The following is a 26,775-nucleotide window of genomic DNA, read 5'->3' on the forward strand; positions in this document are numbered from 1 at the left end:
ACAGTAAAAGGAGTTAATTTGGCTGAATAGATGCTAAATACATACTTTGACCTGTGCTGAAAGAATATGAGTGGTGCTATTGCTAACCTTGTTCAGAAAAAGCTAGTTTTTTTAAAGTTACGGTTTTACTACTCTCTCAGCCACTAACCTGTAACAATTATGCACATTCTGACCAGTTCTGACCAGGGGCAATAGTGCAACTGTATAAGGGCCCTTTGAAAGTTAAAAATACATTTTATATTAGATGTGGGTCAGGTTGGTTCTGGGACCCTCCCACTTTCATACAGACTTGGACATTACTCAACTTCTATGAAGTTATCAACCAATACACAGTAGATAAGTGTTTTTACTTATGCTTGATTGGGGAGGAGGACTGTAAAATTATTCTTAGATTGTAATCCCTTGGAGACTCTGTCTGCTACTTGTTGTAACTTTAACACTAACATTATTTGTTGCATGCCTGTTCTAGGCCAGTAAATGAGAATGTACTGAAGCTAAAGGGTCTGCTTGACTAATAAGCAACTAGCTTTTTAAGTAGTGGTGGTTACTGTATTTCTTGCAAATCTGGTCGAAAAAGTAAATTTTAGACTTTCGTGGTTCTGCCTAAGAGCTGATAGCACAAGGGGTCTGAAAAACTGTGCTTCTCTTTAAATTTGATTTCACTTTGTTACTGGAACGACTATTCTTTTCTTCAGGGTAAACCTCTGCCAGCTGATATGCCAGTGTCCAATGAGACTGTCACAGCGGTCAGCACACTAATTAGACAGTAATATGACAGGTGGTAGACCCTGGTCATGAAGTCAGGAAATGTCAAGCCTCTTTAACAAAGACAAGCTACATCATGCAGCATAGGAGGTGTTTTTCTGTTTGACAAAAGCAACTGATGGCATCATGTGGTATCTGCTGCTAAGCAGTAACTTTACTTTTAAAAGTTTAAACTGGAGTTCAGGTTTCACTTTACTCTAGAAATGACTATATGGACCTCATCTGCTTAATTGTAAATTGATATTAACTGTCCCCTAATAATTCATCACCTACACAATATCCAGTCACTGGGAGTAACTGTCATATTCATATCAATTAAAAAATATAGTTTTGCGTTCCACTTCATTGCTTCATTTGTTTGTTTCAGTTTTCTAAATGAGAAGTGCATTTTTAGCACACATACCTTTCATAAAAACATAGAAGACTGGCAGCATTAAAAGACCAAGTGGTCCATCCAGCATGGTTTTGAGGTCATGCTCCAGTTTTCTTGGGCTCAACTATTCTCCTAGCTTCTGCTGTCTTATAGAAATGTGAAGCCAGATTTGCTGGCTGATTGCTGATAAGGGATGAGCCGAACACCCTCCTGTTCAGTTTGCAGCAGAACATGCGAACATGCAAAAAATTCGGCAGAACACACGAACACCGTTAAAGTCTATGGACACGAACATGAATAATCAAAAGTGCTCATTTTAAAGGCTTATATGCAAATTATTGTCATAAAAAGTGTTTGGGGACCTGAGTCCTGCCCCAGGGGACATGTATCAATGCAAACATTTTTTTTAAAAATGGCAGTTTTTTCGGGAGCAGTGATTTTTTTAATGCTTAAAGTGAAACTATAAAAATGAAATATTCCTTTAAATATTGTGCCCGGGAGGGTGTCTATAGTATGCCTGTAAAGTGACGCATTTTTCCCATGTTTAGAACAGTACCACAGCAAAATGACATTTCTAAAGGAAAAATTGTCACTTAAAACTGATCGCGGCTGTAATGAATTTTCGGGTCTCGGCAATATAGATAAATCTGACTAAGAACTTAAAATACTTTTTTTTGGTTTGAATCAAAATATTAGTTCTTATCAACAAATGGATCTAGCTTTTTGCCAGTTATTTCATGAAATGGCTTAGTTGCAGCAACTGAAGTGTACAAACTTAAAAAAAAAAAATTGCTTCTTTTGGCATTCCATAAAAAGTGACCTGAATAGTCAGCTGTTATTGGATCATCTGATATTTGTTGATAGACCTGTGTTTGACAACAACACATGTTTTTTTGAGAGATTTTATCATTTGAACCAATTTGGCTGACATTTTTTGCTCAGGGACACATATGTCCCTATGGTCCTCAACGGACCATACCTTAAAGAAACCCTGCCACTATGCAGAGTTGTTTATCAAATAACTTTGGACAGGTATAGAAGTCATTCAGCCTCTGCTTTATCTGAGTTCTGTAGAACTTTAAGGACCGTCGATAAAAAGCAGTTTTCCAGTTACTGTACAGTTTTGCCTCTTGGAACTCAACAGCAACTGATAAAACTGTCATTCAGCATGACAATAGATGTACACAGGCATACAGCTAATGCTATGCTAAGCAATAGCAGCGTTAGAAAGTAAAAGATAATTTGTACAGAATAAGTGGAACAAGATAATGTGCTACACTCACTCCTGTAACCATTGGAGAAGAAGAGAGGGCGGAGTGAGGAGATGCAACACAAAGAAATTCTGTATAACTGAAGTCAGTCAGCCATCAGTGAGAAAGGTATGTTTGTTGGACAGTGCTGTCCCATTGCTGTATGATTGAAGTGTGCTGTACAGGAGACATTTTCATTACACAAGTATTATTATCTAATTACAGCAGTACATCAGGAGGCAGCTGAAGGAAAGCATTCACTTCTTCAGCTACATGAAGTGACAGAGTCACTAAATGTCATAACCCATTTTATTCGCTATTGTTCATCTGTTCTTAGCAAGGCCTCAAACACGATGGCACGGCGTGAACGCTTGTTTACAATACGTGAAGAGGATATACAACGGCTGTTGTTTGCTGACCACAGTGATGAAGAGGACCTCACTCTTGATGAATAAGATCAGAGTTTCTTGCTTGAAGCTGTTGACAGTGTTACCCAGGAAGTGATCATAGAGCATCCTGATCCTTCATCATCAACTGAACCCAGCTCTAGCACAAACCTAGCTTGTACAGCTCTACCTGTCAAACCTTTGATGCTATATGGCTTACCGAAACGTAAATGTACACTCCAGACTTCAGCAGTGAACTCCGAAGAAGGAGAGCAACTGCTTCTGCCGAAAAAGTCGCTATCTAGTTCAAAAACTCAGTCAGTGATCACTGGTTTTGACTTTAGGTGGAAAAGGGGAGCAACTAAAGTCATAACAAACACTACTGAATATGACTATGGACAAGTGACTCTGCAGATATTGATGCTGTTGAAGTCTTTGAACAAGCATCTGATTTCAGCACTTTAGTCTCACTCGTTGTGGAGCAAAGTGAGCTTTATATGAAACAGAAGGGCATTCCATTCCAGGCAAATGCAGATGAGCTTTGAGCCTTCTTTGGAATATGTCTTGTTATGTGGTATTATGTTCTGTCATCGATCAGAGACTATTGGTCTACTCAGGCAGATCTTCAGGTACCATGTATAGCAAATACAATGAATCGTGCTCGATTTGAAGCAATTTGCTCTGCTTTGTACTTTGCAAATAATGAGGACATGTTACCTAGAACTCATCCCCAGTGTGATAGAGCTTTCAAAGTTCGTCCATTGATCGAGCACGTCAATCGATGCTTCCAGGCTGCGAGAAATCCAAGCAAGCAACAGTCGATTAATGAGCACATGATAAAATATAAAGGTCAAAACATCATGAAGCAGTACATCAGAAACAAGCCTGTGAAATGGGGATTCAAGCTATGGTGCAGATGTGATGCTATCTCAGGCTACCTTTATCAGTTTGACATCTATACTGGACGAAAAACAGACACAGAACATGGTCTTGGAGAGAGTGTTATTGTTATGCTGACAAAACAACTAGAACTGCTATGCTGTCAGGTTTTCATCGACAATTTTTTAAATTCTCCACTGCTGCAATACGAGATGTTGCAGAAGAAGATCTACCTTTGTGGCACAGTTCGCGTGGACAGAAAAAATATGCCCAAAAACTTGAAAGCTGACAAAGAAATGAAACGAGATGTGGATACTATGAGTGCAAATGGCGTCACATGTGTAAAATGCATGGACAATAGATCAGTGACACTGTTGTCAAATTTCCTTACATGCAAAAAGGATGATATGGCGCATGTGCTGAGAAGGCAGGCAGGATGTGCAGAAAAGCTGCATATTCCATGTCCAACCATTGTTACTATTTACAACAAGTACATGGGGGGTGTGGACCTGATAGATCAGAAGAAAGTGTCCTATGAGACAGACCGGAAGTCAAAAATAAAGTTTTATTTGATGATTTTCTTTGACCTCCTAGTTATTGCTGTAAACAACAGTCACTTCATTTATATACAAGCAAATGAAGAGAGGCACCCAGAGTACAAAGCAATTACACCACTGGAATATCGGCAGATGATAGCAAGGAATCTGGTGGGTGGATACTCCAACAGACAAAGAAAAGCTCCGTCAGCGCCAGCCAGAAGTTCACGAAGTGTCCTTCCAGCACCAAAGCCGAAACATTCCATCATTAGAAGCGATAGACGCAAACGATGTGCTCATTGTGCCAAACATGGGAATGAAATTCACGTGGACAGCCTCTGCGATACATGTAACATGCACCTTTGTTACACAAAGACACGCAACTGCTTTGCTGACTATCATAGCCTGAACTGTTGTAGGCTATCACATATTGAGATTTTTGCATTTTTAGACAGTGACAGTACCTTGATGCATACGTTTTTGGTTTTGGCCTACCATGAGGCTGTTAACATAGGTACATAAATACATGTTATTGTTAAAATAGTTTCGAGCAAGTATCTGAATAAATGTCAAAATAGTTTAGTTTAGAGTAGCAGAATTTGACTCAGTTTATTATGACCTTCTTTAGAATTCATTGTAAAATAAATTTAAAGTTCCAGAAACAGACAATGCTTGTAACCTTGTCTCCCTTGAGGACCATAGGGACACATTTGTCCCGTGTCATAATTCCCCCTCAAAAAATTACACAAGTGTAGAAATGGTTTTATTTATTGTTCAAATACATTCTTAAAGGGAAAAAAATATAATTATTTTTATATTGATGACGGTAATCTTATGGTCCTCAAAGGGTTAAGAGGAACCCCGAACCAAAATTTAAAAAAAAGGAAGGGGAACCCTGCGCCAAATTTAAAAAAAAAAATGGCATGGGGTCCCCCTCAAAATCCATACCAGACCCTTATCCGAGCATGCAACCTGGCAGGCCGCAGGAAAAGTGGGGGACAAGAGAGCGCCCCCCCGAACCATACCAGGCCACATGCCCTCAAGATGGGGAGGGTGCTTTGGGGTAGCCTTCCAAAGCACCTTGTCCCCGTGTTGATGGGGACAAGGGCCTCATTCCCACAACCCTTGCTCTGTGCTTGTGGGGGTCTGCGAGCGGGGGGGCTTATCGGAATATGGAAGCCCCCTTTAACAAGGGGAGCCCCATATCCCGGCCTGCCCCCCTGTGTGAAATGGTAACAGGGTACAAATTTACCCCTACCATTTCACAAAAAAAGTGTCAAAATGTTAAAAACGACAGAGCTTGGGACAAGCCCACGACATCGCAACGGACCAAAAAAGAAAGAAAAAATCCTACCATTTTGTGAAATGGTAGGGGTACATTTGTACCCATTACCATTTCACACAGGGGGGGAGGCCAGGATCTGGGTGTCCCCTTGTTAAAGGGGGATTCCAGATTCTGATAAACCCCCGCCCGCAGACCCCCACAACCACAGGCAAGGGTTGTGGGGATAAGGCCCTTGTCCCCATCAACATGGGGCCAAGGTGCTTTGGGGGGCTACCCCAAAGCACCCTCCCCATGTTGAGGGCATGTGGCCTGGTACGGTTCAGGAGGGGGGGCGCTCTCTCATCCCCCCCTCTTTTCCTGTGGCCTACCAGATTGCATGCTCAGATAAGGGTCTGATATGGATTTTTGGAGGGACCCCTACGCCATTTTTTAAAAAATTTTGGCGCAGGGTTCCCCTTAAAATCCATACCAGACCGGTATGGATTATGGGGGGGACCCCACGCCATTTTTTAAAAAATTTGGTGCAGGGTTCCCCTTCATTTCCATATCAAACCCCAAGGGCCTGGTATGAATTTTATGGGGACCCCCATACAATTTTTTTTTAAATTTTGATCCGGGGTTCCCCTTAATATTCATACCAGACCCAAAGGGCCTGGTAATGGACTGGGGGTGATCCCATGCTCTTTTTTTCAATTAATTTTATCTATATTGCCGAGACACGACAAGTCATTACAGCCACGATCAGTTTTAAATGACAATTTTTCCTTTAGAAATGTCATTTTGCTGTGGTACTGTTCTAAACAATGGAAAAATGCGCCACTTTACAGGCATGCTATAGACACCCCCCAGGCACAATATTTAAAGGAATATTTCATTTTTATAGTTTTATAGTTTCACTTTAAGCATTAAAAAAATCACTGCTCCCGAAAAAACGTCCGTTTTTAAAAAAAAAAACATTTTCATTGATACATGTCCCCTGGTCCCCAAACACTTTTTATGACAATAACTTGCATATAAGCCTTTAAAATGAACACTTGATTTTTCATGTTAGTGTCCCATAGACTTTAATGGTGTTCTGGCGGCTTTTGAATTTGCCCCGAACACCGCTTATTGTTCGGTGTTCGCAGAACATCCAAACAACCAAAGTTCGGCCCGAACTTATGCTTGGGCCGAACCGTTCGCCCATCCCTACTGATAAGGCCATCCTCAAACACAGGACTCTGCATGCATGAGTTATATGAGAGAAGCCATAGCCAACATCCCTGTTTCCTTCCCCCAGTCTCCTATAGATACTTTTTAGAGTGGTCTCACTGCACCACACATTTAGAAGATTTGAAAGCTGAAGTCCAGATCTTATCCCACATCTGTAAATATAATGTAAATGTGTAGTGGAATGCAGAGAATATACTCCTTCAAATAATAGAACTTCAGACTGCCCCTCCCTTGCCTTTTTATTTTATAGGCAATTGGGGTTCATAGGTTAAGTATTAGAAATTATGATTTTAGGATTGCTGGGTATATTCTATTCAGATTATAGAACCAAAGTAGCAGTTCATTTTTATGTTTAAATAGAAGGGCAAACTAATTTAAATGCCCCCCCCTGGTTTTATTGTGTAAGTGTATTTTTTCCATGGCGTAGTGTTAATTTTCCATTACTTTGCCTATATTTCAGATTTCCTCAGACTGGGGGCAGCCTGGCAGTCAGGAAAAGCACAGCCCTCAAAATGGTACAGCCTACACCCCATCAGGGGGATACAGTAATGGTTCACTGGTCGCTGATGAGGAACTTCAAGAATTTGATGACTTAATATTTGTGCTAAAAGCTGGTATGTAGTTCAATGGCTATGCATTCTGTACAAATTCAATTTACATAGTTTAAACTAACTTGGGCAGTGTTTACACCCAGCATACACTGTGTTGGCCATACATGTAATGAAATAATCAGTTACCCTAACATTAATTTCTTTGGAATCATTGCATCTCTTAGGAATCAATTGCATTAAACAATCTTTTTGATTCATAAGCAAACATTTAAAGGAAAAAAAGGAAGTGGATTCTACAAGAATATTCCCCGGAATTCAACCATTAGTTTTGGTTGTGTCTAACAATCATTTTGGATGTAACTTTGTTTGTAATGACTGCATTTATAATTGATTGATTGTTTATTGTTACGTGTATTGCCAGCATTGAAAAATTGTTCCCTTTCTATGCAGAAAAGATCATTTAATTATAGAAGTGTTTTTTTCCAACATCCACCATGCCTAAAGATAGGCTACACCACTACTAATTGCTTTCCCCCCCACCTATTTTACCAAGCACTGAGTTAGGGTGAAATGCGTCAGTGGAATCCCATGTCTGGTAGGAGGTTTTGCTAGGGAAACAAAGTTTAATTTAAGAAGTAAGCAGCGATGTTGTAGACTGATTCTATACGTGGTGGATGCTATTCAGGAGTGAGACATGCTTGCTGGACATTGACCTTTTAAAACAGTGGTTAGCCCAAGAGCATTGTCTAGTTTTGCTTTTTTTGGATGGTTTTCTAACATGTTGGAGAATATCCATAGGCAATAATAAAAAAGTCCAGTGCTTACATCAATGCACTGTAATTTTTTGTCCAGCTACTGATTACACTCGCTAAGGCCACATAGCTTTTTTTTTGGAACTTTTTTTTTATTTGGTTTTCATGGGAAAACAAAAAAAAAAATAACCAGAGCGAAAGTTTGACAATAAAATATAAAACGAGTTAACAGAGTACAAAGAAAAATAACAACAAAAAAGTGCAGCGCTAAAATATTAACCGGTTCAATACAGGGCATTTTCACCCCCTTCCTTCCCTGGCCAATTTTCAGTTTTCAGCGCTGTCGCACTTTAAACGACAATTGCACGGTCGTGCAACGTTGTACCCAAAAAAAATTTACGTCCTTTTTTCCCCACAAATAGAGCTTTCTTTTGGTGCTATTTGATCGCCTCTGCGGTTTTTATTTTTTGCGCTATAAACAAAAGAGCGACAATTTTGAAAAAAACACAATATTTTTTACTTTTTGCTATAATAAATATCCCAATTTTTTTTTTTAAAAACAAATTTTTTCCTCAGTTTCGGCCGATACGTATTCTTCTACATATTTTTGGTAAAAAAAATCACAATAAGCGTATATTGATTGGTTTGCGCAAAAGTTATAGCGTCTACAAAATACGGGATAGATTTATGGCATTTTAAAAAAAAAAATATTTATTTATTTTTTTAGCGGCGATCGCGATTTTTTTTCGTGACTGCGACATTATGGCGGACACATCGGACACTTTTGACACATATTTGGGACCATTCACATTTATACAGTGATCAATGCTATAAAATTGCATTGATTACAGTGTAAATGTGACAGGCAGTGAAGGGGTTAACCACTAGGGGCAGGGAGGGGTTAATATGTTTCCTAGGGAATGCTGATAACTGTAGGGGGAGGGGACGCACAAGGGGAGGAGACCGATCAGTGTTCCTCCGTTCTGGGAACACAGATCGGTCTCCTCTCACCTGACAGGCTGTGGATCTGTGTGTTTACACACACAGATCCACGGTCTGGCCCGGTTAACGGGCAATCGCGTGTGCCCGGCGGACATCGCGGCCGCCGGGCACACGCACCGGGTCCCGAGCAACGCGGTGGACGCGCGCACGCGCCCCCGGCGGCGCGCGCGCGCCCCCTAGATGGCCGGGAATCCCAGGACGTCATATGACGTCCACCCAGGATGGGAGATCCCATCCCAGGACGTCATATGACTATGGCTGGGTAGGGAAGTGGTTAAACATGTGGTAAGAGCATATGAAGTGAACACCTTTGTGGATGTGAAAACATATAAGCATCAAATGATAGACAAATGTCCTGTGTGCAATATGAAACAGCAAAACAATTAAAAAAATAATGAAAAATAGTGAAAAAAGGTCCATGTAAGGAGTAGTACCTCTTCAAATTAGGAAAATTCAGCAACAGAGCTGAAGAGCTGCTATCAGAGCTAAAGAGAGCTTGAAGCTGGAAGGACACCTATGCCTCCGAGTTGATCCTGCTGGTCGTTCCACTCCTGCTCGTGTCTACCAGCATCCATCAGGGCTTGTGGCCTACAAAGACATCACCGGGTCTGGATACTACAGGAGATTCTCCCTATGCCTTTCTGACGTACTGCCATATGGTATGTGCATCCTACGAATCCGGTAAGGGTACCCTCTCATTCCCTATTGAATATTTATACACCTTTTGATTAGGGATGAGCCGAACACCCCCCGGTTCGGTTCGCACCAGAACCCGCGAACGGACCGAAAGTTCGCACGAACGTTAGAACCCCATTGACGTCTATGGGACTCGAACGTTCGAAATCAAAAGTGCTCATTTTAAAGGCTAATTTGCATGGTATTGTCCTAAAAAGGGTTTGGGGACCCGGGTCCTACCCCAGGGGACATGTATCAATGCAAAAAAAACTTTTAAAAACGGCCGTTTTTTCGGGAGCAGTGATTTTAATGATGCTTAAAGTAAAAAAAAAAAAAGTGAAATATTCCTTTAAATATCGTACCTGGGGGGTGTCTATAGTATGCCTGTAAAGTGACGCGTGTTTCCCATGTTTAGAACAGTCCCTGCACCAAATGTCATTTTTAAAGGAAAAAATCTCATTTAAAACTGCTTGCGGGTTTAATGTCATGTCGGGTCATGGCAATATGGATGAAAATCAGTGAGACAAACGGCATGGGTACCCCCCAGTCCATTACCAGTCCCTTTGGGTCTTGTATGGATATTAAGGGGAACCCCGCACCCAAATTAAAATAAGGAAAGGTGTGGGGCCACCAGGCCCTATATACTCTGAACAGCAGTATACAGGCGGTGCAAACAAGACAGGGACTGTAGGTTTGTTGTTAAGTAGAATCTGTTTGTAATTTTGAACATTTTTAACGTGTTTAGCTCCAGCCAAAAAATCTTTTCTAAGCTTTTTGGAAAACATAGGGAAGGGTTATCACCCCTGTGACATTTGTTTTGCTGTCTTTCCTCCTCTTCAGAAGATTTCACCTCACTTTTTTGTCCCAATGAAAAATGTTTTTTGAAAATTTGGGTTTTTTTGTGGAACAAGGATTGGAAAGCATCAGTGGAAAGGAGAACTTGTTTTCCCATATTAACTCTTACAGGAGAGAATTTCCCTTCCTAGGGGTAGATTTCATCTCACTTCCTGTTGTCTCCTTCCGTTTGCAAGTAGGAGTCGTTTGTAAGTTAGATGTTTGAAAGTAGGGTCCTGCCCTATATACTCAGCAGAAATTTGGGCCTTAGGTGTTGCTGTGGCCACAACACTGTAAGCCCTCACAGGGCCCTGCTGTGAAATATTAGATCAAGAATTGTAATTACATGCCCCTGTTGAACAGGAGCTGAAAAATTAGGCCTTAGGCACTGGTGCTGGTGCCACAACACTGCAACCCCTCACAGACACTCTAGTTGGAACGCAGGAACGAGCCCTGCTGCAAATTATTGCTTCAAAAATTGTAATTACACGCCCCTGTTAGACAGGGGCAGAAAAATTGGGCCTTAGGCACTGGTGCTGGTGCCACAACACTGCAACCCCTCACAGACACTCTAGTTGGAATGCAGGAACGAGCCCTGCTGCAAAGTATTACATCAAAAATTGTAATTACACGCCCCTGTTAAACAGGGGCTGAAAAATTGTGCCTTAGGCACTGGTGGTGGCGCCCAGAACCAAAAATGTTCTTACAAGCTATCAGCGTGATGATTGAGGAGGAAGAGGATAATTACTCAGGGATAGTCACTCAGCATCAGCATAGGCAGTCTTTGAAGGGATCTGAGATTTCAAAAAAAATTATTCGGTTACATCAGCATCAGGTGCTTGGTAGCTGGTGGTGATCCAAGACTCATTCATTTTTATGAAGGTCAGCCGATCGACCGAGTCGGTGGACAGACGCACCCTGTGATCGGTTACCACGCCTCCAGCAGCACTGAATGTGCGTTCCGAAAGAACGCTGGATGCAGGACAGGCCAGTAGCTCAATTGCATACTGTGCAAGCTCTGGCCAGTGATCCATCCTCAAGACCCAGTAACCCAGAGGATTTTCGGTGGGAAAGGTGTCCAAGTCTGATCTTGCCCCTAGGTATTCCTGCACCATGTAAAACAGACGCTGGCGATGGTTGCTGGAACCGATCATACCTTGGGGCTGCGGACCAAAAAATTGTCTGAACGCATCGGTCAGACGGCCACCTTCTCCACCGCTCCTTCTTTGACTGACCGAAGCCTCAGCAACACGTTGTCCAGAAACAGGAGTTTGTAACCTCCCAGTCTCTGGGAACGCGTTGCACAGACCTTTCTGCAAGGCCTCCCGAAGATGTTTCATCCTCTGCTCCCTCTGCGATGGCAAGATAAGGTCCGCAACCTTACCCTTGTAACGTGGATCAAGGAGGGTTGCCAGCCAGTATTGGTCCTTCTCCTTGATACCACGAATACGAGGATCCTTACGCAGGCTTTGCAGGATCAGGGAGGCCATGCAGCGTAGGTTTGCTGAGGCATTCGGTCCGGAGTCCTCTGGGTCACTAAGAACGACATGGTCCGCAGCCACCTCCTCCCAGCCACGTACAAGTCCATGTGTTTCTTGGGACTGATCCCTTAAAGACTGCTGCTGATGCTGAGTGCCAGGCTCCACCTCCATACTGACACAATCTTCCTCCTCCTCCTCTTCCTCCTCGTCCTCTTCCTGTGTGATCGGCGGGCACGCAGGAACACTGTCTGGATAAAGGGGGCCTTGAGAGCTAAGGAAGTCCTCCTCTTCCTGCCTCTGTTCTGCCTCAAGTGCCCTGTCCATTATTCCACGCAGCGTGTGCTCCAACAGGTGGACAAGGGGGACAGTGTCACTGATGCATGCACTGTCACTGCTCACCATCCTCGTGGCCTCCTCGAATGGTGACAGGACAGTGCATGCATCCCTGATCATGGCCCACTGGCGTGGGGAAAAAAAACCAAGCTCCCCTGACCCTGTCCTGGTGCCATAGTCGCACAGGTACTCATTGATGGCCCTCTGCTGCGTGTGCAGCCGCTGCAGCATGGCCAACGTTGAGTTCCACCTGGTGGGCATGTCACAGATTAGGCGGTTCTTGGGCAGGTTAAACTCCTTTTGGAGGTCCGTCAGCCGAGCACTGGCATTATATGACCGGCGGAAATGCACACAGACTTTCCTGGCCTGCCTCAGGACATCCTGTAAGCCCGGGTACCTGCCCAAGAACCGCTGCACCACCAAGTTAAGGACGTGAGCCAAACAGGGCACATGGGTCATTTGTCCCTGTCGGAGGGCAGAGAGGAGGTTGGTGCCATTGTCGCAAACCACCATTCCTGCCTTAAGTTGGCGTGGCGTCAACCACCTCTGAACCTGCCCCTGCAGAGCTGACAGAACCTCTGCCCCAGTGTGGCTCCTGTCCCCCAAGCACACCAGCTCAAGCACCGCATGGCATCTTTTGGCCTGCGTACTTGCGTAGCCCCTTGAACGCCTACGGAGCACCGCTGGTTCCGAGGAAGAGGCCATGGAGGAAGAAGAAGAGGAGGGGGTGGAGGAGAGAGGTGTGTCACAATCAGCATTTTGGAGGCGTGGTGGCGGAACAACCTCCAACACTACTGCACCTTGTCCTGCATCCTTCCCAGCTGCCAGCAGAGTCACCCAATGCGCCGTGAAACTTAGGTAACGTCCCTGTCCATGCCTGCTGGACCATGAGTCAGCGGTAATATGCACCTTACCGCTGACCGCCCTGTCCAGCGAGGCATGGACATTGCCTTCCACATGCCGGTAGAGAGCCGGAATCGCCTTCCGTGAGAAAAAGTGGCGTTTGGGTACCTGCCACTGAGGAACCGCACATTCCACAAACTCACGGAAGGGGGCAGAGTCTACCAACTGAAAAGGCAGCAGTTGAAGTGCTAGCAATTTTGCCAAGCTAGCATTCAACCGCTGGGCATGTGGATGGCTGGGAGCAAACTTCTTTCGGCGGTGCAGCAGCTGGGGCAGGGAAATTTGCCTGGTACAATCTGACGTCGGTGTACCAAAAGCAGATTGCCCACAAGTACTTGGCTGTGACACACCTAATTCTACACCTTCATTCCTCTCACTGCAGGTCTCAGAGAGGACTGAAGGTCTAGTGGGGTTGGAAATCTCAGCTGATGAGGAGCAAGGAGAGATCCTCTTTGTTCTTTGGTGTGGGTCTTTTAGATACGCTTGCCAACGAACTGCATGGCAGGTCAACATATGTCTGGTCAAGCATGTGGTACCCAAGCGGGAGATATTTTGGCCACGCGAGATACGCTTGAGACATATGTTGCAAATAGCAGCGGTGCGATCTGATGCACTCGTCTCAAAAAAGGCCCACACCAAAGAACTTTTTGAATAACGCGCAGAGACTGCAGCGCCCTGCACATGTGGAGCTTTGGGGTGTGATGCAGTCAATGTGCTGCCCTTAGGCTGGCCCCTGGAGGGCATCCTGCCTCGTTGGTGATGTGCTGCCGCCTCCTCCTCCTCCTCCTCCTCCTCCTCCTCCTCCTCCTCTCTCCTATCAGGCACCCACGTTGAGTCAGTGACCTCATCATCCCCTCCCTCCTCATCACTGGAGCAAACCTGGCAGTATGCTGCAGCAGGGGGAGCATGACTGCCAGATTGCTGTCCTTCTTGGGCACCCCCTCTGTCCGCGCTCATGTTACTGCCTTCATCGAGCTCAGTATCGTCATCAGAGCCTTCCAAACGCTGGGCATCCTCCTGGAGCATGTACCCAACACTGTGGTCAAACAGTTCGAGGGAATCCTCATGAGGACATGGTGGAGCTAGGGAAGGAGTCACTGATGACATTGAGCTGAGGGAAGAGGCCGCTGCTTTGCCAGACAAAGCACCCTGGGCATGGGTGAGAGAGGATGAGGAGGATGAGGACGGCTTGGTCATCCACTCGACCAAGTCTTCCGCATGTTGCGGCTCAACATGGCCAGCTGCCGAAAAAAAGGCCAAGCGTGTCCCATGGCCACGTGCTGATGAGGATGCACCGTCTCCACGACCAGCACTAGACACAGAGCCTGCTTGCCCTCTCTTATTGGCTTGTGACTGTCTGCCTCTCCTTCTTGGCCTTCCAGACATACTAATGGCCTGTAGCTGCACTAAGCTGGGATAGAACACCTGTAATTTTCTTCAAGTAGCTTTATATACTGTAACCAGACAAGCCTGCCTGTCAGTAGGAAGATAACAGGAACGGATCTAGCTGAACACTGTGAGCAGGACGCACTGTACTAAATGTAAATAGTCTAGCTGCCTGACCGTGGTACTAATAGGATCAAATAGAACACCTGTAATTTTCTTCAGGTAGCTTTATATACTGTAACCAGACAAGCCTGCCTGTCAGTAGGAAGATAACAGGAACGGATCTAGCTGAACACTGTGAGCAGGACGCACTGTACTAAATGTAAATAGTCTAGCTGCCTGACCGTGGTACTAATAGGATCAAATAGAACACCTGTAATTTTCTTCAGGTAGCTTTATATACTGTAACCAGACAAGCCTGCCTGTCAGTAGGAAGATAACAGGAACGGATCTAGCTGTACACTGTGAGCAGGACGCACTGTACTAAATGTAAATAGTCTAGCTGCCTGACCGTGGTACTAATAGGATCAAATAGAACACCTGTAATTTTCTTCAGGTAGCTTTATATACTGTAACCAGACAAGCCTGCCTGTCAGTAGGAAGATAACAGGAACGGATCTAGCTGAACACTGTGAGCAGGACACACTGTACTAAATGTAAATAGTCTAGCTGCCTGACCGTGGTACTAATAGGATCAAATAGAACACCTGTAATTTTCTTCAGGTAGCTTTATATACTGTAACCAGACAAGCCTGCCGGTCAGTAGGAATTTAACAGGAACGGATCTAGCTGAACACTGTGAGCAGGACGCACTGCACTAAATGTAAATAGCAGGAACGGATCTAGCTGAACACTGTGAGCAGGACGCACTGCACTAAATGTAAATAGTCTAGAAGATAACAGGAACGGATCTAGCTGAACACTGTGAGCAGGACGCACTGCATTAAATGTAAATAGTCTAGATAGAAGATAACAGGAACGGATCTAGCTAAACTGAATACAGTGTATATATATATATGCAACACCTGGGATGCATATATATACACAATACACTGTAAGTGCAGCTAACTGACTGACTGTTCTGCCTAATCTATCTAACTCAAATCAAATGACACTGTCTCTCTCTCTCTCTATCTCTCAGCACACCGCACACCGGAACACACACTACACAGGGCCGCCGTGCAGGCGGCCTTATATAGTGTGGGGTGTGTACTAAATGCCCTGAGCCGTAATTGGCCAAAGCCACCCTGGCTTTGGCCAATTACAGCTCTCTCTACTGACAGCGCTGTGATTGGCCAAGCATGCGGGTCATAGTGCATGCTTGGCCAATCATCAGCCAGCAATGCACTGCGATGCCGCAGTGAATTATGGGCCGTGACGCGCCACACGAATTTAGCGCGAACGGCCCATAACGTTCGCAATTCGGCGAACGATCGAACAGCCGATGTTCGAGTCGAACATGGGTTCGACTCGAACACGAAGCTCATCCCTACTTTTGATGTATACCGGCATCCTCCAAACCGAAGAAATATCCCTCCCACACCTCACATATGAACTCTAATTTACTTTGCTGTTCTATATTCCATACTGGACACTATTTGATGCTCACATTTATATTTTCCTAATTTGAAGAGGTACTACTCCTCACATCGATCTTTTTCACTATTTTTCATTATTTTTTTATTGTTTTGCTGTTCCATATTGCACACAGGACATTTGTCTATCATTTGATGCCTATATGTTTTCACATCCGCAAAGGTGTTCACTTCATATGCTCTTACCACATGTTTAATATTTAGCGCTGCACTTTTCTGTTGTTATTTTTCTTTGAACTTGGTTTGTTTGTGTGCTAGCTGCTTTTATTTTAGTTTTGGGTTTAGCGCAGCATTTTCACTTTCTATAACACAGTACAAAGAAAAAGTAAAATCAGCACAGTATAGAAAGTCTCTGCAGACATTGTAAACACAAGAATGTCTAGATATTACAACAAGAAAATCAAGGGACAGATTGCTTACAAACAAAGCTCTTTAGGCCAGTATACCATATGGAGAAGATATCATAGGAGAAACATGCACTTGGAGAGTGTGGTGAAACAGATTAAAATAATAGGGAGTACTATTAGAATAAACCATAAGTCAAGTTAACGGATCTCCAAACTCAGACATATCCCAGCTCTCCCAAATGTTATTAAATTGTGGAATAACATCATGCACAGTAGCCATTAGGCACTCCATTCTCCAGGTTTCAGCTATGAGTTGAAGTAATCGAGACCGATTCGGAGGAGCATTTGACAGCCAACAGAGTGGAATGGCCCTCCTGGCAGCCAAAAGAATATATGAAATCAATTGTTTAATAGGCTTGGCAATACCGGGGAAAGGAAGACCCAATAAATAGTGAGCAGGATCAAGTGGCAGGGACAAGCCCGTCACTGACTGGAGTAACTTCATCACCTCGGCCCAGAAGGGCTGTATCTGAGGACAGAGCCAAAAAATATACAACAATGAGCCCATTTCAAGGCCACAGCACCAGCACCTGTCTGAGCAAGAGGAGTCCTGTCTATGAGCTCTGGGGTCCTATACCAAAACATAAAATTTCTTAGAGTGGTCTCACTGCACCACACATTTAGAAGATTTGAAAGCTGAAGTCCAGATCTTATCCCACATCTGTAAAGAAATCGGTCGCTGTAAAATGCAAGCCCACTTACGCATATAGGAATAGGTATCTTCAATAAGAGGAGTAGCCTCATGAAGGATGCTATAAATGAAGGGCACCAAGTGTAATTGATGGGGGGCCTTGTGCACACAAATATTCAAAGGAGGTGGGTCTATCCAGAGTTAGGGATGTGGACATATAATGAAACAAATGTCTAATTTGTAAATAGAAATAAAACATATTGTTAGCAATATCATATTTTTCCCATAGTTCTTCAAAAGTATGCAGTCTACATGTAGCAGGGTTTACCAGGTTATGAAGTTGGAATAAGGAGGCCTGCAGCTACGGTACCATGTGACCAAAGTACAAACTATCCGATAATATCGGGTTAAACAAAATATTAGTAAGAAGAGGAGATGGTGGAGAGAGAGAGAACTTCTGGAAGCATTTACGCCATATTGCCAGGGTAAAAAGCATAGGAGCAATACACATATGTCTCTATATAGAATCATTGCATAAGGACTGTGACCACACCAGGGAGTATGGATGCACAGGGTACAGGGACCCCCTTTCTATCACTGACTACTGATTTGGAGTCATCAGACAAGACCAAAAGACAACAGCACGGAGGTGGGAGGCATAATAGTAATTAATGATATCAGGAGCTCCCAGTCCCCCCCCTGCGTCCGTAAGGAGAAAACCACCAAGCTCGCAATGCGATGAGCTCTACCGTTCCATATGAATTTTAAGAAGCCCCTCTGGAGGGCTTTGAGTTAAGACCTAGGTATGGTAACCAGCAATGTCTCGAAAAAATAAAGTAACCTCGGCAATATGGACATTTTTAAGACATTTACTCTACCCAGTAGAGAGAGAGGGTAGTTAGTCCACTGATGGAGAACAGAAAATATCCTGGAACAATGGGGGATAGTCAGCGAAATAGGAGGGTGTGTCAGTGGAGTAGGGGGGTGTGTCAGGTTTCTGCAGCAAGGAGTCCAGACACGTAGCTACACGAGGAAGTTAGTCCACTGATGGAGAACAGAAAATATCCTGGAACAATGGGGGATAGTTAGCGGAATAGGGGGGTGTGTCAGTGGAGTAGGAGGGTGTGTCAGGTTTCTGCAGCAAGGAGTCCAGACACATAGCTACACGAGGAAACTGAGACCAAACAAAGTATATATCCTTAAAGTATGGTTTATTAACAGTGAACAGACACAGAAAAACATACACAGCAAACAATGAGCAAAACCCCCAAAGACAAAATAACTGATGACCCTAAAAACCGACTAAATACAAAATGCAAAATAAGGGACAAGGGAAGAGGGAATGCAAGGAAGGGAGGATAACGACTGGGTACTCGAGCAGGAACAAGGCAGAGGGAGGCAGTAGAAAGGCAGAGGGGTACAGGAAGCTTCAGGACAGGCATCAGGCACAACTGGCAGCAGGGAGGCGACCAGAATAGTGTCAAGCCAGGGTCAGAGAGGAGCAGCATAAAAATAGCAACCTAATGGCCGAATGCAGGTGTGGCTGATAATTACGGCCCACCGGCTCTTGGGAGACACCTGCTGGTGGACATTGGAGCTGCAGCAAACAGTCCAGAGCAGCACAATGCCACCAGTATGTGAACTCAATCCTAACAGGGTGTCAAATTGATACCCAAATACTTGAGAGATTCAGGACACCATCTACAGTGGGGCAATAAAGTATTTAGTCAGCCACCAATTGTGCAAGTTCTCCCACCTAAAAAGATGAGAAAGGCCTGTAATTGTCATCATAGGTATACCTCAACTATGAGAGACAAAATGTGGAAACAAATCCAGACAATCACATTGTCTAATTTTTGAAAGAATTTATTTGCAAATTAAGGTGGAAAATAAGTATTTGGTCAATATCAAAAGTTCTTCTCAATACTTTGTTATATATCCTTTTTTGGCAATGACAGAGGTCAAACGTTTTCTGTAAGTCTTCACACACTGTTGCTGGTATGTTGGCCCATTCCTCCATGCAGATCTCGAGGATACAAAATAAGGTAGTACTGAGTATTACCAGGGAGGTGGACTTTTTAGGCTAAGAAACAGTGGAGAAGATATAGCAGTATAAAAAATATAAATTTATTGAAAAATAGAAATATCTAAAAAACAAAATGACACACTCCAAAGATATGCTGGTAGGTTAATTGGATCCTGTCTAAATTGTCCCTAGTATGTACGAATGTGAGTTAGGGACCTTAGATTGTAAGCTCCTTGAGGGTAGGGACTGATGTGAATGTGCAATGTATATGTAAAGCGCTGAGCAAATTGATGGCGCTATATAAGTACCTGAAATAAATAAATAATAAATAGTTGTAACAAAGCATCTATGATTATTGTGCAGTAAGCCCTTTTATGTCTCGACACAATAATCATAGTTGCTTTGTTACAACTGTCATTTTGTTTTTTAGATATTTGTATTTTTCAATAAATTTATATTTTTTATACTGCTATATCTTCTCCACTGTTTCTTAGCCTAAAAAGTCCGCCTCCCTGGTAATACTCAGTACTATCTTATTTTGTATCCTCAATGTTTTATGGACGTGGCTTATCTCTGGTGCACTTTCCTCCCCTTGTTTTGTGTCCATGCAGATCTCCTCTAGATCTCCTCTAGAGAAGTCATGTTTTGGGGCTGTCGCTGGGCAACACGGACTTTCAACTCCTTCCAAAGATTTTCTATGGGGTTGAGATCTGGAGACTGGCTAGGCCACTCCAGGACTTTGAAATGCTTCTGACAAAGCCACTCCTTCGTTGCCTGGACGGTGTTTTTGGGATCATTGTCATGCTGAAAGACCCAGCCACGTTTCATCTTCAATGCCCTTGCTGATGGGAGGAGGTTTGCACTCAAAATCTCCCGATACATGGCCCCATTCATTCTTTCATGTACACGGATCAGTCGTCCTGTTTCCTTTGCAGAGAAACAGCCCCAAAGCATGATGTTGCCAACCCCATGCTTTACAGTAGGTATGGTGTTCTTTGGTTGCAACTCAGCATTCTCTCTCCTCCAAACAGGACGAGTTGTGTTTCTACCAAACAGTTCTACTTTGGTTTCATCTGACCATATGACATTCTCCCAATCCTCTTCTGGATCATCCAAATCCTCTCTAGCAAGCCTCAGATGGGCCCAGACATGTACTGGCTTAAGCAGGGGGACATGTCTGGCACTGCAGGGTCTGAGTCCCTGGCAGCGTAGTGTGTTACTGATGGTAGCTTTTGTTACCTTGGTCCCAGCTCTCTGCAAGTCATTCACTAGGTCCCACCGTGTGGTTCTGGGATTTTTGCTCACCGTTCTTGTGATCATTTTGACCCCACGGGGTGAGATCTTGCGTGGAGCCCCAGTTCGAGGGAGATTATCAGTGGTCTTGTATGTCTTCCATTTTATAATTATTGCTCCCACAGTTGATTTCTTCACACTTGGCTGCTTGCCTATTGCAGTTTCAGTCTTCCCAGCCTGGTGCAGGTCTACATTTTTGTTTCTGGTGTCCTTCGACAGCTCTTTGGTCTTCACCATAGTGGAGTTTGGAGTGTGACTGTTTGAGGTTGTGGACAGGTGTCTTTTATACTGATAACAAGTTCAAACAGGTGCCATTAATACAGGTAATGAGTGGAGGACAGAGGAGCCTCTTAAAGAAGAAGATACAGGTCTGTCAGATACAGAAATCTTGCTTGTTTGTAGGTGACCAAATACTTATTTAACACCATAATATTTGAAAATAAATTCTTTCAAAAATCAGACAATGTGATTGTCTGTGTGCAAACGAGAAAATCTGGACAGCCGCACTCCAGGAAATTATAATCCAAATTTCTTTATTGTAAAATCAGGAACATGTCATATACAGGACACCATGGACAGAGTGTACAGATAATCGGCTAACGCGTTTCGCACTTATGCCAAGTGCTTACTCATAGAGCTTAGCTATGAGTAAGCACTTGAGTGCTGGAGTGCGGCTGTCCGGATTTTCTCGTTTGCACACAGCTTCAACTAGCATTAGCCAGTACCTGGGACCTCTTATCTCTGGAGAGCATCATCCATTTCATACCTGGTCAGATCCACACTGGTGCGGGGATAACACTCGCATTGAATGTGATTGTCTGGATTTGTTTCCACATTTTGTCTCTCATAGTTATACCTATGATGACAATTACAGGCCTCTCTCATCTTTTTAAGTGGGAGAACTTGCACAATTGGTGGCTGACTAAATACTTTTTTGCCCCACTGTATATGGATATGTTTGCTCAAGTTGGGCTAGTAGAGTAGGTGATAGATCCAAAGTAAGACCTCCATCTCTAGTCGCATTGACCTTATATCCCGATATAGCACCGAAGGAAGCTAAAAGGGTATGTAGAGGTAGAAGGGATAATAGAGGATTAGTCAAGGTTAGCAGAATATCATCTGCAAAAAGAGACATTTTGTATTCCCGCTGTCGCATCAACACCCCACGAATATCCAAATGAGAGCGAATGGCCTCAGCCAAAGGTTGCAAACACAGTATAAATAGCAGTGGAGAAAGGGGACTACCCTGCTGTGTACCATTAGTCATGGGGAAAAGAGGCGACAGAAAGGAAGACATCTGGACTTGAGCAGTTGTATTTGAATATAATGCTTCCAGTGCTTTAAAAAAAGGACCTCGAAAAACCAAACTGAGTTAAGGTGGAGAACATATAGGGCCAACTAAACCTATCAAAGGCTTTTTGACGCCTCTAAGTGTAGCGCTACCTCAGTAGGGGCTGATAAGTTATGTGGCCCACCTGTTACCCTGTCCAGCCCGACATTCACTTCTCAGTCACCTTAGGACAATGAACAGTCCATGTGCTTGTTTTCATTTACTTTAGGGAATTTAACTTGGGGTGAGGGGAAATATGGGATGCCTGGTGAATTGTATATCAATAAATTGGTGGATTGTATATCAATCATTTGGGACAACTATGTACACTTCTCTGTACAAGTTACTACTTCGGTCTCCTCCAGCACTTTCCTTGCTTGCAGACTATTTCTCTTCCTTCCTCCTGCACTACTTTTTATCTTTCAGAAGCAGCTAGCACATGTTTGGGCCAGCCTGGCTCAGCCAGGCCTCAGCAATTGCCCTTTGCAGGCAGGGACCACGGGCCCCTGTGGTGTAGTACAAAGTAGAAAGTCCCTAGTGCTAGCTGTCCTACTGATGGACTACTGCTCCCAGTCAGCCCTCTTCATGCCCTGCCAGCCCTCATAGCTGCAGCTGCAAGACTCCACTGCCCATGACATTGCAGTCCTCACTACTAGCTCTGCACCCACGTCTGACTGTTTCCTTTCAGTCCTCTCAGGCATGCCTCCCCAGTCCTCTTGACTGCACATGTCACTCACCAGCCCTCCTGGCTGCAACCAGTGGTTCCCTCCTGAAGACTTGCCTGGCAGTACTAGCTCCTGCTGTCCTCTCTTGCTCCTCCTGTGCCTCCTGTCCAGAAACTTCACGCTTTCTTGAAGGGCTCCATCCTGCACCCGAGCCCCAGGCCCAAGGTTACCCCCCAGACTGGAGAGCACCCTCAAAGGCCCAGACAGCCTAGTACTCCATCTCCAGTTCTTCCACCCGACAACTCCTCCCCAGCTGGGCTGACTCTAGGTATTTAAGGAGGCCTGCCCCCTGCCAATCCAAGTTGGGGATTGGTCAGGGCTCCTTGGAACACCCCAGGCAGCTTCACCTCACCTCTCCTCCTCTCCTTCTAGAATCCTCTAGAATAAAGAGGGAGGTCTCAGTGATGCTGCCCGTGAGTCACCAGCTGCTAATTCTGAGCCACTCGCAGCCCACACAAACCAAAACAAACAGGCCTGGCTGCCAGGAAGGCCTGCCTAAATTTTTCTACACTCACCAAAAATCCTAATCTAGCAGGAGGGAGGGCGGGGAAATGTATTTAGAAGATCAATCAGCTCTATAGTGCGTCATGTGTTGTCACCAGCATGTCTGGTCGGCCCAAAACCCACCTGATCCTTATTAAATAGTTATTAAATAGTTTGGGAATGAATTGAGATAGTCTAGAGGCTAGAATTTTGGTAAAGATTTTGTAATTTGAATTTAGTAGAGTTATGGGTCTATAATTGTCAGGCAGGGAAGGATCTTTACCGGGTTTAGGGGTGACAGAAATATATGAATGCGGGAACTGTGAGTAAGGGGATTTTCCTTGAAGTAAAGTATAGTACAGGTATAACAAATGTGGGGCCAAGACAGGCAGGAAGGTCTTATAATAAAAGTAGGGAAGCCCGTCAGAACCAGGGGATTTGTGGAGTGGAAGGTCCTTAATTATTCCCATGGGTTCCTCAAGAGAAACAACCGCATTAGGTTTTCCAAGATCAGAAGTGGACAACTTTGGCAGGGAAATGTCTTTAACCACTTCAGCCTTGGAAGGATTTACCCCCTTAATGACCAGGCCTTTTTTTGCGATACGGCACTGCGCCGCTGTCACTGACAATTGCGTGGTCGTGCGACACTGTACCCAAACAAAATTGATATCCTTTTTTCCCCCACAAATAGAGCTTTCTTTTGGTGGTATTTGATCACCTCTGCGGTATTTATTTTGTGCACTATAAAAAAAAAGCGACAAGTTAAAAAAATAAAAATTAATTTGTTTACTTTCCGTTATAATACATATCCAAAAAAAAAGTAAAAAAACAAATTTATTCATCAGTTTAGACCAATATGTATTTTTCTACATATTTTTGGTAAAACCAACCCCAATAAGTGTATATTTATTGGTTTACGCAAAAGTTATAGCGTCTACAAAATAGGCAATAGACTTATGGAGTTTTAATTTTTTTTAATTGTTTTTACTGGTAATGGTGGCAATCTGCGATTTTTAGCGGGACTGCGACATTGCGGAGGACAAATCTGACCCTAAGTGACACTTTTTGGGGACCAGTGACACCAATATAGTGATCAGTGCTAAAAAAATGCACTGATCAATGTATAAATGACACTAGCAGGGAAGGGGTTAACAATAATGGTGATCAAAGGGTTAACTGTGTTCCCTGGGTGTGTTCCAACTGTGAGGGGGGTGGGCTCACTGGGACAACACAGAGATCGCTGTTTCTGATTACTAGAAACAGGCGATCTCAGTGTTGTCCCCTTTCAGACGGGGACCCACCTTGTTTACATAGGCAGATCCCTGTTCTGCCTCTCTGTACCGCAATTGCGCCCGCCCACAGTATCTCATGCACAAAACGACGTACAGGTATTTTATGGGGCACAGTGGCTGCGTTTGATGCAGAGTAGTGGCAATTGATGGGCACAGTGGCTGCGTTTGATGGCAAAGTGGTTGCGTTTGATGGGCACAGTGGCGGCAATTGATGGGCACAGTGGCGGCAATTGATGGGCACAGTGGCTGTGTTTGATGGCACAGTGGTGGCAATTGATGGGCACAGTGGCTGCGATTGATGGCACAGTGGCTGCGATTGATGGCACAGTGAGGCTGCAATTGATGAGTTATTTTTTCAGAATTTTTCAGTTTGTTTGCGCCCCCCCAAAAATTTTGAACACCAGCCGCCACTGGCTTTGGTCATGGGCAAACACAATAGAAAACTCTCCTACACACAGGTGTCTAGTTCCTCAATGTGTGGTGTGACCGAATACATTCAGTAGTATCTGCCGTCTTGCAGCCCTCCTCAGAATAATTGGGTATTCACAAGCTGAAGAAAAAAGAGAAAGGGAGGGCGCACCGACCTAGTGCATTACCACTGGTAAAACTTTAATGAAGTGTAAAACAACAAAATATATACTCACAAACGAGCATGGACAACAGGCAAGGACAATGTTACAGGTATGCAGTTCTGAACATCGGCAGATCAAGGCCTGGCGTCCAGCGGATACAGCGATGCTGACGCATTTCAGGGGAGAACCCACTTCCTCAGAGCCTAAGCGGGCAATGGCTGCTCACATGTATGGTCTCCTCTATATATGTGTGCGTGTATATCCATACATCCCAATCACCACCAACACCCACCCACACTAGTCACGCCTGTGACGAACGCGGGTGTCAGATCCCTGCCCTCCTCGCTAACTCGCGACAAAGGATCGGCCAACCTCACACCACGCTGTCACTTACGTAACAATGCCACTCTCAGCTGTGCCCAGCACAAAGATTTTCCAGCTTGCGGGACCACAATCTAGGTGCGAGCAGCCTGAGAGTGATTGTCACTGGGCTAATTACACAATTAACCCTTTAACTGCCACCACCCCCGTTTAAAGACCGAGCCGGGGGAGACTCGTAATTTTAGCAATACCAATTATAATTTTAGAATAAGCATCTGCCACACACACTGCCACCACTGACAGGTCTGCTCAGAGTCTTACTCTACAACAGTAGCGCCCTTCAAGAGGCAGGTTAGTTTATAGCTTGCATTAAGAGCTTTAGAGACAAGGTTAACACTTTTCAACATAAGGGTTTATTATGAAAAGGTCAAAGTTGATGCAAATAAAACATTTACAGAAAAAGGATGTTTCAAAAGATAAAGACAATATACAGCCACAAAGCAATAAGGTAGAATTGGGAAGGAAGAATACTTGCAATTAATGTCCGAGGGTTGATCAGAGTTCGATCGATGAGCTAGGTAATTGGTTCTCGACTTGGCAGATGTTTCTTCTTGGATGGTAAAAGGAGAACTGACCATTGTCTTGGCATCTCCTCTTTTCTGTCAAATCAAAGGGGTGTTGACAGCGACCAGTGACCAATCGTCTGGTCATCTTGTTTAGGGGTTGGTTGCTGGGAGGTGTCTACACTCATGACCACGTCCCAGGTAGATTTTGTAAAACATATTCATATATCTGCATCTATAGTGTTTACAGACTCCAAATATCCATATTATTATTCAGCGTGAGATTTCCTTCAAAACAAGTATAAACATGGCATATCTATAATGTATAGTCGGCTTAGGAGGAATAAGTGGTACCAGTGGTTTCCCATATGACCTGACATAGGGGTGTCTGGACTTGAAATGTTACAAATTATCTGAGGAAACTAAATATGTCCAGATTATGGCTGTGCTATTACTAAGTCAGAAGTTATGAAACATGCTGAAATTTCATACTTCTCCACTGAGGTGTATTCAGACAATTTACAACCGGGGCCTGTTAGGTCTCTGAATGGAGAGGGTGACAGTTTTACGACAGGCCTGAACGCTCTGCCCTTTCAACAGCAGTTTACTGACCTAGCCTGGTTCTGTTTTCTCTGTTGAGATAACCTTTTCTGTTGAACTTAAAAAGCTTTAAATTCCTAAGACAAGGGAGGAGGGAGGAGGGAGTTCAGAGTTTTCTGTAATGTTACATGGTTAGCCAAACTGTCATGGCTACTTCCACACAAGATGGCAGCTAGCTACAGCTTTTCATGTCCCGTACGTGATATCGTTACAACGCCCACCTACACTAGTCCCACCCCCTACACCCCTCTACATTATGGGGCACTCCCTGAACTGCACCCAGTCACCAGAGTGCAGCACCATGGAGTTTAGGACCAGTAACCCCATACATGCA

At 44.2% G+C, this 26,775-nt stretch overlaps 1 protein-coding gene across 3 annotated transcripts in view; it reads left to right on the forward strand.

The window, feature by feature from the left end:
* ADGRV1 (adhesion G protein-coupled receptor V1) overlaps positions 1-26,775 on the forward strand; it is a 774,317-nt gene that overhangs the window by 739,095 nt on the left and 8,447 nt on the right. For all 3 annotated transcript variants that reach the window (XM_073624499.1, XM_073624500.1, XM_073624501.1), the window contains one exon: positions 7,147-7,300. In XM_073624499.1, coding sequence (XP_073480600.1) covers positions 7,147-7,300 — 154 coding nt within the window. The remainder of the gene's footprint in view (positions 1-7,146; positions 7,301-26,775) is intronic.

Source organism: Aquarana catesbeiana, linkage group LG01 (assembly GCF_042186555.1).
Source record: "Aquarana catesbeiana isolate 2022-GZ linkage group LG01, ASM4218655v1, whole genome shotgun sequence".
Classification (NCBI taxonomy): Eukaryota; Metazoa; Chordata; class Amphibia; order Anura; family Ranidae; genus Aquarana; species Aquarana catesbeiana.